This window comes from Lissotriton vulgaris, chromosome 2_1 (genome assembly GCF_964263255.1).
Source record: "Lissotriton vulgaris chromosome 2_1, aLisVul1.2, whole genome shotgun sequence".
Taxonomy (NCBI): Eukaryota; Metazoa; Chordata; class Amphibia; order Caudata; family Salamandridae; genus Lissotriton; species Lissotriton vulgaris.
In genome coordinates, this window is record NC_141687.1 from 1,224,981,079 (window position 1) to 1,224,994,148 (window position 13,070).

The window sequence follows — 13,070 nt, forward strand, 5'->3', positions numbered from 1 at the left end:
ACTAGGACCATTAAATTGTCCTCCTGTATTAATGCATTCTTATATAGATTTGTCACTAACTTACGCGGAGACTCTGTTTTGATAATGTATGTCCTCTCCGGGGGCTCCGCCAAATCTGGGCCCAGCAAGTTTGAAAAAGCACTACGCACTCTGTGATACTGGAATCGATGCAAGAGCGTGCGGGCCTCTCCCTCACAAGTCAGTTGCTCTCAGGCTTTAACCTTGCCATCGCTAAAGAGATCACCAGCAATGTGGATGCAAAGTTGTTTCATTGCATGGGCCACTCCCCCCTCACGAATGGGGGGCAGCCACACCGCCCAGTCCACGGGCATAAGCGGCGACTACAGCAGAACCATCCCTCGTCGAGCGAGCAGTCCGTTGCACGCGTGGTTTGTGGATGTGAGGGATTCGAGAATCCCAGTTCTGCGGTCTAACGGTTGGAAGACCATGACCCGGAGGGCCAATGGTTTCGCGAATAGTCTCTCCAATGTTACATGTGGAATGCGCTGATCGCCATGCACCCACGTGTGCAGATGCGACTCCTGCGCCACCCGATCCCACCAGGGTCTACCTCTCCCCCACTTAGGGTCAGCAGGGGGCACGATCAGACCGCCGCAGATCTTGCCCTGTGTGAATGCAGTCCAGCCAGGCCGTCAGTGACTGTAGCGATGAAAGCCTCAGCCACATTGTTTGGAACAAGAGTCTACTCTCCAGCCACCTGGTCCTGCGTCACCCTGGCTCCACCGGGGGCCACGAGCAGTCCAATGCTCCCTGTATTGTTTCCAGCAGCCAGCAAAGTTTTTGAGTTTGGCCACCACACAATGCACATCCCAGTTTCTTCAAATCCAGCTTGTTGCCCAGTTCAGGGGTAAGAGTTAGACACTATGCGGTGGGCCATGGGGTCTACAACACTAGGAGTTTGAGTCAGACAGGCCCCAGGAGTTCAGCGGCCACAAGAGGCCGCAGCACAATGCCCATCAATTAAGTGGGGCTCTCAGTGTGTTCCCGCATCAATGCTGCATAACGCTGGGGCAGCAGGAGAGTGAATTCAGGGGCTGGTTGATTGACGCCCCAGAGAAATTGGGCACTTCTATGTCTGCACTACCTCCGAGCCGCCTCACAGCCCCATTTGCGCAGAGCTCTCCTCAAGGTCCAGCCTTCCTCACGTGTGTAATCGGTGGCTGCTCCCAGATCCCCCCCCCCCCTCCCCCGCCTGGCTCCAGTTCACCACACAGGCACTTAACAGGCTGGCCTCCACTCCCCCCTCCCCCAAGTGCTCTAACCCCAAGGGCACTGCCGGTCTCATGCTCTATATCCCTAGAGGGGTTGAGGGTGGGGGGGGTTTCATGGCCTGTGCCACTCGTTTGCGCCAATTACTGTGACCCTCGCAGCACCGTCGATGCTGTCTGAAGGCTCACCTCCAGCAATGCAGCCACCAGCTCAGGTCTCGATTTTTGGCATGCGAAATGGCGCTTATTCTTTCTTAAACCGGTAGCAAACTGGGCAAGTTCTGAGGAATGGAGCCTCCGGATAACATTCCTAGTCTGGCAGGCTAAGATGCCCCCATATATGAAGGATAAAAACCGCATTAATCACTCTGGCCGGCAGAGCCTCACATTTTGGCGGCCATTTGCAGCCGGGCTATGTAGCACCCCCTCTCGAATTAAACTTTAGAGATAGGTTTGTACCATGATAATCCTTATTAGACTTTTTTAGGAAGGATTTATAATGATTGACAACTGTAATTTTATACATTTGTATTTTTACCACAGTATACTCAAAGGTTGCCTTGTGAGAAAGTTTATGCTTTGTTAAGTAGGCCTGAGTTGGTTTTGGTTTCAAAACATATTGGGTTATTGGGTAACATCATTTCAGATGGCATTGGTCCCATCTGTATGTTATGAAAAGGTAAAAAAAGCATTAATCCCAATTTACTTGTTATCAAATGCATATGTTCAAGTGAAAATGTGTTTAACCCCTTCTCTCTGGCAGCAATTCCGCCGCTGTGCTAGGGGGTGGGTGGGGGGGGGGGTGTCGCGCGGCTCACCTGCGCTTGTGACGGAACCGCTCCGTCATGCGCCTCGGGTGAGCTGTGCTAGTGATGGAATGGTTCCGTCACGAACGCGCCCGCTCAATAGAAAGCGCCACGCAGGCGCGTTGAGCGGGCCGTGGCGGAACCGTTCCGTCACTAGCACAGCTCACCCGAGGCGCGTGACGGAACGGTTCCGTCATAAGCGCCGAACGGGTTAAAGGTGGATTGTTGGTGCATAGTGCTGAAGCCTGTAGACATGTATTTTGTCCATGTCATGAGTGATGTAATATGTGACGTCATCAGCAGTGCATTGCAGGCGCGCAAGTTATAGTGAGTCCAACTAACTATAACGTTGGAATTTCAATGGTTTTATGCGAGTAAAATTTCCAGCTAACTATAACTGGTGTGAAACCTATGGTTTTTTCAGTGAATTTCATAGGTTTTTTAAATGCTAATTCCTAACTATAACTGGTGTAAAACCTATGGTTTTTCAGTGAATATATATATATTATACATATGATTTGAGTCCGCTCTTTTGCCACTGCTCTCTGTTGTCATTTACATTCTGCGTCCATCCATGACAGCATATAAAATGGGGCAATGGTTCAGCCTTTTTCACCCACTGACTGTCTTGCATTGTGACTAATTGCATTTCTTTGTTCACATGTGCACATGCTTCATAAAATTCGTTTGCTTCAGTGCCTGGACTGATAGGCAAGACCTTTTGTTTTTCCATTTTCTTCTTTTAGGAGTCCCCTTTCAATAATTACTTTCTCCTCTTTTTGTTACCATTGCTTTGAGCTTACTACTGCTTTCCAGACAGTGCTAAGAGGCCTTTTGTTTATCATGCATTTAATATGCTGTGCGCCACATTCTAAACCAGATGACCATTGTGCAGTGGTTCTGTCCACAGTGTATCGTTGTTTTACCGTTCCAAAATGGCCAACACGCATGTTCTAAACTTGGTGGCCATAACGAAATGTGATATGTTATGCTGTGTACACTACCATTACTAGTCTGCCACCTGCTGGTATGCTTTGATTTTGTAATCGAAGCATAAGCCTGCCATGTTTATGTTGCAGCATGTTTTCGTTTTTCTACTTGTATTGTTTTAATTTATCTTTCATATGGTGTTGACTGTGTATTTTTAATGCCGGGTGTGTAGGTTGGTAAAATCAAGAATGAGGCTTTGGGATGAGTGAAAAAGTGCATGGTTGATCACTCAAAAACTCCCTAAACCCACCACTGACTAAAAAGGGACTTGTATTTACTTCTTGACCTTTTGGCATTGCCAGTGCTGTTTTTATTTATTATTTCACTATCATAGTATTTTTAATTTAATAAATGGTTCTAACATGTTTGTAGATGCTCATTATAGAATTGCTCATGAGTATGAAATGGATGTTCTGTAACATGCGGGTGTAGTTATTCAGTGTTAATGCAACTCCCTTCTTTTCAGAGCTGTATTATGACCGAGGAAACCACCATGAATTTGTGTCTCTGGTGAAGGACTTGGCACGTCCTGGTGAGATTACCCAGTCTCAGACTTTTGACTTTGAATTCACACATGTAGAAAAACCTTACGAGTCGTATACTGGGCAGAATGTGAAGTTAAGGTAAGATGTGTATTCCAACCTTTTTTATTTAACTTTCCCTGCAAGGCATGTTTTTAAATTCAGATTATAGAGCCCCTACAAAGAGGTACAACACTTTGTTGAATCCATCCTGGGACATGATTGCTTCGGGGTTTTCCATTTTGAGCTTTCCGCAGATCTACTAAAAAATTACAAGTGAATACAGTATATAATGTTTACTGTTAAACTTTTTTCTGACTGATTACTATTTGAAAAATGTATAACAGCAACTAAGCGATACAGTTCAATGGTATACACTGTTCTTACAGCAATTAATAAAGATTTGGTTGGTAAGGGATCTGATAGTAGACAAATAGGTAACATATTAAATGACAGAGGAATGCAACTGCCGTTAACCTCCCACTTCACGGTGGATTGGGGTACACAGTGGGTCAGACAGCCATAGCCTCAAGAGCTTCACGGTTCTCTTTGGAGAGTAAGGCACATCCAGATTCAAAGTGTTGAATGTGTGGTACCCGTTCCAGAGAAACTCTGATCTACAGAGCGATATTTGTCTATAGGTGTGTGAATGTTTACCCTGGTGGCTATAGAAACAGTAGGCACAGGTGTTAGTGTTTTATACCGAGCACATAAACCATATGTATCTGAATAATGGTGATCTCAGCAGATGTATAAAACAAAATGAACAATAGAAAAACCCAAAGCATTTTACATCACTCATCTTTACATATTTTGCTACTAGAGTAGTCTAATTCCTACCTACCACCTACATTGATATGTTATCAACCTCATGGCTACATTGGCTAAAAATATTCGTAGTCTCCCTAACTATTTCATAGCAAGCTATGTATTTATCCCTGTGTACCTCTGGAAGCTGTTAGATCTACAGTTTGCTCATGGAGACATGCCAAAGCACCATTATCAATCATTTTCACGCCCGTCTTCCCCTCTCAAATTCGTTGTTCCCTTTATGCATTTCTTCCCAATGATAAGTGTAGGAGGGTGGACACCTGACTATGGTTACCCCAGATTTTTTGCCTTGTGTTTAGCTGGTTTTCGACTTAGCCTGGGGCCCTGATTAGCAGGGAACCAGGCCAACTATCTGCTCTCTCTGTAAAATGGACTCCATGCACCCTAGGTGCATAACCAATCTGGTACTGGACACCTTATCAGCCCCTGTACAGTGCACTATAGGTGCCCAGGGCATAGGTGCATCCAAGGCCTACCAGGGGCTGCAGCATATCTTTTGCCACCCCTGGTTGGACCTTAAATTGACACAACTGGCTGATCACTCAGCTGGGGCAAGGTGGTGTAATCAGCCCTTGCTTAGATATAGTATACCTATATCTAAACCTATATCTGGACACATATATACCTATAAGTCACTCCTATGGCAGGCCTTAACAATCCTGGAGGCAGAGTGCTTGGTTTTATGTGGGATGGTGCTCTAGCATGAGCTGAGCCTGTCTGCAGCTGTCGGGACCAACTCCCTTAGCTGTTACGGGATATTGCCATACCATATACTCTTAACTGCTAGATAATCCATTGCGGTTATGTGCTAACTTTGGCTTTATCAAAACACGTAGTGTAAGGTGTCATACGATTTGGAATACTACCCCCTCGCCAGTCCTGGCAACGGGGGTAGCATTGCACCCCTCTAGAGGGAGAAGACTTGTTACTTTGCTAAACCGCTGCTAATTCTAACCAGAGCCTCAGCATCACAAAATGGATGCTGCTGCCACCGACACAAGTCTGGCCTCCTGCTGCTGACCGAAACTTGGCAGAGGAGGCCAAGATAGTGTATTGGGGCAGGGTGGGTTGAATGAAACTAGACACTGCCTGGGGAGCACAAGGCTTCCCCTTGCATAATCCGGTCAAACCGGTTCTGGGGCACTCCAGCCCCAGTCCCAGAGCGACCCTGGACAAAGGGAAAGGGGTGTAACCACCCCCTTCCTGGGTCCCGCCCATAGGAGGGACCTAGCAGGTAATCCAGCCCCCCAGTTTGGTATAAGAGTGGGAGCAGTGCCAACGCACACAGATTATCCTGACTGAAACTTATGAAACGAAACTCTGGACCCTTCGACATCCTACTCGACGTAGAAGATTGAAGAATCTTCCTTGTGGTCAAGGAGTGACCACCCTGTGCAAACAGGCACCATCCAGGGCCTCACCGTTTGCTATGTTGCAGTTCCCGCCGGAACTCGAACGACAGAGAACCACAAGACCCAGCTATCCTGCCTTCCAACAGCCCGATCCACAGTCCCAGCGAATCTGAGACCCGTGGAGGCGACCTGAAGCGTGAGGCCGGCCATCTTGGAAAAACCACGAAGTGCTGACCGTGCAGCTCCCAAGGCTCCCTCGACGCTGTGCATCGGGGTTTGAGAAGCCCCAGCCCTGAGCAGCTTTTGCACCAAAGCTACCCCCTCCACACTCTCCGAGTGCTGCGTGGGGCCCTTCTGCATTTTGCTGCTCAACGCGTTGGTCCGGTCGCTTGCCCGTTGGCTAGCGGCCCCAGTACCGACGAACCTTTGAATTTGCTCTGCCAGTCCAGTTGCTCTGGACTGGCCCTCGCTCCCCTGAAAAGGAGCACCCGCTCTGACCTTGCTGGTCCGAGTAAGAAGCGATCTTCGAATCCTGCGTGGGTTGCGCTTGCCAAGGTTTGTTTGCTCCAATCCGGAAGCCGACACCGGCGACAGCGAGAGCCTTCGTGGGACAGCTCGTGGTCCACTCCTGGACATCCTCGGTGCCCCAGAGTCCACGTGGCAGCGGAGACAAGCTTCTTGACAACCACCTGATTGCTCCCGACATTGCCTGGTTCCTTCCTGGTTCCACCCTGGTCACTGCTGAGTGACGCAGACTCTGTCCCCTCTGCTTTCAGGTACCCTTCAGCTTCGATCCACCCTTGGATCGCACCGGACACTTCTCTTCTGGCCGCCTGCAGCATCTTCATCTACAGGCTCCATAGATCTACACGACGAAAGCCGACATGACTTTGCACCTGTGCACCCGCTTCCTGTGGGTGAGGTAACTCTTGAACGCCAGTGCTCCTGTATTGGTATACACCTCTAGTTTTGTCCTTCTAGGTCAGTCGGAAGACTCTTAAAACAGTAACTCGATAACTTTTACTCACCATTGACTTTGCATTGGTGATGTGTGTGCTTTCAGCGCTGCACCCGAATCCCGCGGGCTTTTCCCGACTTCAGTATTGCTAGTCCCGATTGGTGTGTACAAAAAGGGGGGAAGGGGGATCTTTGTGGATCCAGAGGGCCGAATTACCACTCAAGAAAGAGTGGAAGGTCCAGACCGCAGCGTTGGCCCTCAGATAACTGGTACCAAGGAGGGGACTGGGCTGTTCCTGGGTTTAAAGTACAGGTCAACGGGGAGTGGATATGTATAGGAGGTTAATAGGTAACCCACCTGTGGGTATCCCTTTTGTTGGATATATTGGCCTCACACACCCTTGCAGGTGTCATGCTTTATCATGGGCAATGCTCCTCGTTGGGTGGGTGGTGCAATACCCAACGGGCAACACCTCAAAGAGGGGCTCTTTAGCGGAGATCTTTTAATCCAACTGCCCTTAGGTGAAGTGTGGGTGAGGGGCCAGACGGGTTGTAAACAGTATGTGACGTTAAAAGAGCGCAGGGGTACCAGAAGGAACTTTATTCGGGTGGTCCCGTGTGCTAACTAAAAATAACAATTAGCCTAGGAGGTTTGGAAAGTCCTGTTTTCCGCACTCAAGACTATGCTAATAGGTGAGGGTTGTGGTCGACATGTTTCTCGCAAAGGGTTAATTTACCCGCGATTCATCAGGACCTATAAAAAGTACTCATTGTCTACAGTATGGCTGATCTCTCTAAGTATCAGTGCTTACGTGTGTGTTTAGGAAATGGAGTACCTGCATATACATTGTTCCATGCCTGGGTTTGGGAAACAAAAGGAGTAAGTAATGGGTTACATCTCTCAAGTCGGTACAGTACATTGATCCACATCTTATATGACCTGGTGCATTCAGTGTCATGCTAGTGTTGGTGACTACTAGCATGCGGTGAAGGTGAGCCATCTCCAAATGGAGTAATAGTGAGTGACATGCTCACATGTGTTTGAGTGGAGATGTTTCTTGTGACTTTAAAAACAAGAAGAGCAGCAGAGTTAAAAACAATAAGGCACAGCAGTTCCGGCCTAAAGACCCCACTCACCTAGAGGTCAAAAGTTAAATGTAACAGCAGTGTCTGGCGGGATGGACATCAGTGAGTCAAGCCTCTGTAGCTAAGGCTGGAATGAAATTGCAATGAGGCGGTGGGGGAAAGAAATATAGGTACAACATACATATTCAAATCACCCCTCATTGAGTATTGTTTAGTGATTCAGCTAACTACATTGTGCCTTAATTGTGCAGTTATCTAGTATCGATAGTCTTAGGCTTATTATAGGTGTGCAATAAGGTAACCTGCCAATAGTTGATCTAGTGGTGTGTCAGGGTTTCGAATGAAATAGTGGAACAGGTTTGCCAGGGTTTGTTTACACACGATCCTGCTATCATTCTTATAGGGAGTGGGACGTGTGGGCACCTCAGACAAATCCCTTGATGTTGTAGGTGTTTATATCGATAGATGGTCTAGTGGTGTGTCGGGGCATCGGGTAACGCGGGGAACCAAGTATTTACAGCGTTAGTCAACACACGGGCCTGCTATCATTCATTTAAGGAGCAGGACGTTTGAGCACAGGGGGCCGTTATGCCAACGATCACTCGCTTACGGTGCAGGGCGTATAAATGCTCCATCATATCCCTCCTTCGTAATTTAGAGACAACCCCCTATCTTTACGGCGGTCAACAACCCCACGGTGAATCCTCATGCCAAACGCGTCCAGAGCGGTGTGTATGGCACGCTGTATCCGGATAAGTACTGTTATCCTTCGCTGTCAAGACGGACACTTACTTGATGCTCCCGTGTCCTTCTTGTGTAGCTACCCCTCTCCGCCAGGACCGGATAGAAGAGAGCGTTCGGCGGTCATCCTATATACAGGACACAACTGATGTTCTACGTCTCCTAGACAGTTTTCAGGGGAACCTCCAGATTGACCTCCTTGTAACCCTCGACGTAGAGGCCCTCTACACGAACATCCCACAGAGGTCCTCTCAAGGGGTGATAGAAGACATATTGATTTCCGAGACATGGTCTTCACCTACACCCCAGCCTTTGTCATGGAATGTGCCAATTTAGCACTGACGGAAAACTTCTTTGAGTTCAAAGGAAAGTATTACCATCAAACTCAGGGCACATCGATGGGGAGTACATTTGCCCCATCGGTGGCATGCCTCTACATGGCAGATTTTGAAAAGAGGTACATTGACTCCCCCACTAATCCCTACCACAACAACATCAAATTGTGGCGGCGATTTATCAATGACATTTTGATCTTCTGGGCTGGCACCAGAGATTCCCTGGATGAATTCTTTGGATGGGTAAACACACTGAATATATATCTACACTTCACAATAATGGCCTCTGCCACACAGATCTCATTTCTTGACCTAACCATCAAAATAACAGAAGGCCAACTGAGTACAAGTATGTTCAGAAAACCAACAGACCGCAATAGCCTACTCCGTTATAGTAGCCACCACCCAAAAGCGTTGCGAACAAATCTCCCGTTTGTGCAATTTCTGAGAGTACGGCGCAATTGCAGTAGCCTGTCTGAATACAGAACCCAGTCTAATATTCTTTCAAGGAATTTGTCTGATAGGGGTTACCCCTCTAGAGAGATAACAAGAGCACAGAAAAGAGCCCGAAATAACCACAGAGGAGCACTCCTAGAACATAGTGACCGGACCCCCAAAACCAATGAACCAATGACATGAGTCACAACCTTCACGCCAGCCTCTAATGCGGTGAAGAAGATCATTAAGCGCCACTGGCAAATCCTTAATACAGGAGATCTTTCTCTTGAACCTCCTAGGTTTGCATTCAAGAGGTCCAAAAACGTGAAGGACATACTCATCAACACAAGACCAAAAAACAAACGGTCACGAACCAGACTACCCTGTGGCAATTACCACCAGTGAAAGGGCACTACCCTTGTGGTTCATGTAGCGCGTGCCCTTTCACGGCTATTTACAAAACTGTTCAGCTCACAGACTCGTTCAAGTGGGAGTTAAGGGGACACACAAACTGCAATACACCGAACTGTGTATTCCTACTAATGTGCCCCTGTGGACTCCTATATGTGAGGATGACCACTAGACCAATCAAACAAAGCATCTCAGAGCAGCGGAGTAACTTCCGCTGCATGAAAAACAATACTAAGATGTGTAGGCACTACTTGGAGATGAACCACACAGCAGACTCTATGAAATGGCTCATAATTGAAGCAAACGCAAGCATCTCCAAACAGAACCTTTTCTTCAGGGAGCAAAGATGGATCCATCGTCTGGCCACAGACAGGAAAGGTTTGAACGAGGACATCCCCTGGGGTTCTCTGTAATCGCCACCCACACCCCCACACCCGATGGGTGATGCTCCTGATGAGCTTCTAAGTGATTACCATAGCTATTAGGCCCTACATTTTTTGCATAACAGCAAGGGAATAGCTAAACAATATCAACACAGTGCTAGTAGGTACATAATTATCGGCTACCTTTCTGGCCCAAAGCACAATTGAAACAGATGACCCTTCTAAGATGGCCGATCCCTTTATGGACAAGGTCACATGACACGCAGGGAGCTGTGTATTTCCCCACACCGGACGCTCTCGTAACCACACAACTTTTATCTTAACCCCAGAATGTTTATTCCACACAATAGTTAAGCGTGGACTTCTCCCACGAACACATGATGAAAGAGTGGTTTCCACTTTAATGATATACACTTCAAACGGTAGAGCATCGCCACACCACTCCGAAATGGCCGCTCCTTTAACCAAAATACTCACGTGACCAGCATTGAGCCGGCAGCACGTCCGGTAGGCGTGCCCCTCCCATTACCGAGATATAGACAATGACCGCCGAACGCTCTCTTCTATCCGGTCCTGGCGGAGAGGGGTAGGCTACACAAGGACAAGGGAGCATCAAGTAAGTGTCCATCTTGACAGCGAAGGATAATAGTACTTATCCGGATACAGCGCGCCATAGACACCGCTCTGGACGCATTTGGCGTGAGGATTCACCGTGGGGTTGTTGACCGCCGTAAAGATAGGGGGTTGTCTCTAAATTACGAACGAGGGATATGATGGAGCATTTATACGCCCTGCACCGTAAGCGAGTGATAGTTGGCATAACGGCCCCCTGTGCTCAAACGTCCTGCTCCTTAAATGAATGATAGCAGGCCCGTGTGTTGACTAACGCTGTAATTACTTGGTTCCCCGCGTTACCCGATGCCCCGACACACCACTAGACCATCTATCGATATACACACCTACAACATCGAGGGCTTTGTCTGAGGTGCCCACACGTCCTACTCCCTATAAGAATGATAGCAGGATCGTGTGTAGACAAACCCTGGCAAACTTGTTCCACTATTTTATTCGAAACCCTGACACACCACTAGACCAACTATTGGCAGGTTACCTTATTGCACACCTATAATAAGCCTAAGACTATCGATACTAGATAACTGCACAATTAAGGCACAATGTAGTTAGCTGAATCACTAAGCAATACTCAATGAGGGGTGATTTGAATATGTGTATTGTACCTATATTTCTTTCCCCCACCGCCTCATTGCAATTTCATTCCAGCCTTAGCTACAGAGGCTTGACTCACTGATGTCCATCCCGCCAGACACTGCTGTTACATTTAACTTTTGACCTCTAGGTGAGTGGGGTCTTTAGGCCGGAACTGCTGTGCCTTATTGTTTTTAACGCTGCTGCTCTTCTTGTTTTCAAAGTCACAAGAAACATCTCCACTCAAACACATGCGAGCATGTCACTCTCTATTGCTCCATTTGGAGATGGCTCACCTTCACCGCATGCTAGTAGTCACCAACACTAGCATGACACTGAATGCACCAGGTCATATAAGATGTGGATCAATGTACTGTACCTACTTGAGAGATGTAACCCATTACTTTCTCCTTTTGTTTCCCAAACCCAGGCATGGAACAATGTATATGCAGGTACTCCATTTCCTAAACACACTCGTAAGCACTGATACTTAGAGAGATCAGCCATACTGTAGACAATGAGTACTTTTTATAGGTCCTGATGAATCGCGGGTAAATTAACCCTTTGCGAAAAACATGTCCACCACAACCCTCACCTATTAGCATAGTCTTGAGTGCGGAAAACATTACTTTCCAAACCTCCTAGGCTAATTGATATTTTTAGTTAGCGCACGGGACCACCCGAATAAAGTTCCTTCTGGTACCCCTGCGCTATTTTAACTTCACATACTGTCTACAACCCTTCTGGCCCCTCACCCACACTTCACCTAAGGGCAGTTGGATTAAAAGATCTCCGCTAAAGAGCCCCTCTTTGAGGTGTTGCCCGTTTGGTATTGCACCGCCCACCCAACGAGGAGCATTGCCCATGATGAAGCATGACATCTGCAAGGGTGTATGAGGCCAATATATCCAACAAAATGAATACCCACAGGTGGGTTACCTATTAACCTCCTATACATATCCACTTCCCGTTGACCTGTACTTTAAACCCAGGAACAGCCCAGTCCCCTCCTTGGTACTAGTCCCGTTTGGTCCCAGCGATTCCCCAGGCCCTAGGCCTGACCACTGTTCGATTAGTGATACTTATACAACTTTTTTAGTATATGGTTTGAGTGGCCCTTGGGCCTCATCCATAATTGTGCAACTTTTATATGTTTAACTGTGCTTTTGTTTAAACGCTTGTGCTTCTAGACTCATAAAGAGTATAGAGGATTATTCTAGTAATAAATACATATATTTTTATAATATGTAACTTGTTTGGTGTCCTTTCATTTGATATTACAGGATTGTGATTGGTAAAACAGCTGGCTTCACATGCCCTCTTGAGTTAAGCCTTTCAGGCTGCTTAGTCCATGCTACCCTTAGGATAGCTTGTCTATTTATTTATAATCTTATAACGCGCCTGAATCAGCCCCGAAGGGGTATCTCCGCGCGTAGCTTCTGTAAGGGTTGAGAGACATGTTAGGGGATGACAGTGTAGGAAGCAGAAGTAAATTAATCTAGGGCAAATAGGTATGTTTTTAATTTTTTCCTAAAAGAAAAAAGATTAGAAATTTGTCTCAACTGTGAGGGGAGGTTGTTCCATAGCAGGGGGCCTTTGAGTGAAGGTGCCCGGCCTCCCTGTCTTGCTCTGGTAACTCTGGGTACCTGCATCAACATGGTGTTACTGGAGCTTAAGGCACGTCCAGGAGAGTAGGGGACTGGGACCGGACCCGTAAATGCACTTATGCATTATGCAACAAAGTTTGAAGTTGACGCGTTGTCGCACTGGGAGCCAGTGAAGGT

At 47.2% G+C, this 13,070-nt stretch overlaps 1 protein-coding gene across 1 annotated transcript in view; it reads left to right on the plus strand.

The window, feature by feature from the left end:
• The window catches only part of VPS26B (VPS26 retromer complex component B), a 139,352-nt gene that overhangs the window by 62,004 nt on the left and 64,278 nt on the right, over window positions 1-13,070 (plus strand). Inside the window, exon 2 of the mRNA XM_086956942.1 lies at window positions 3,492-3,648. Coding sequence (XP_086813068.1) covers window positions 3,492-3,648 — 157 coding nt within the window. The remainder of the gene's footprint in view (window positions 1-3,491; window positions 3,649-13,070) is intronic.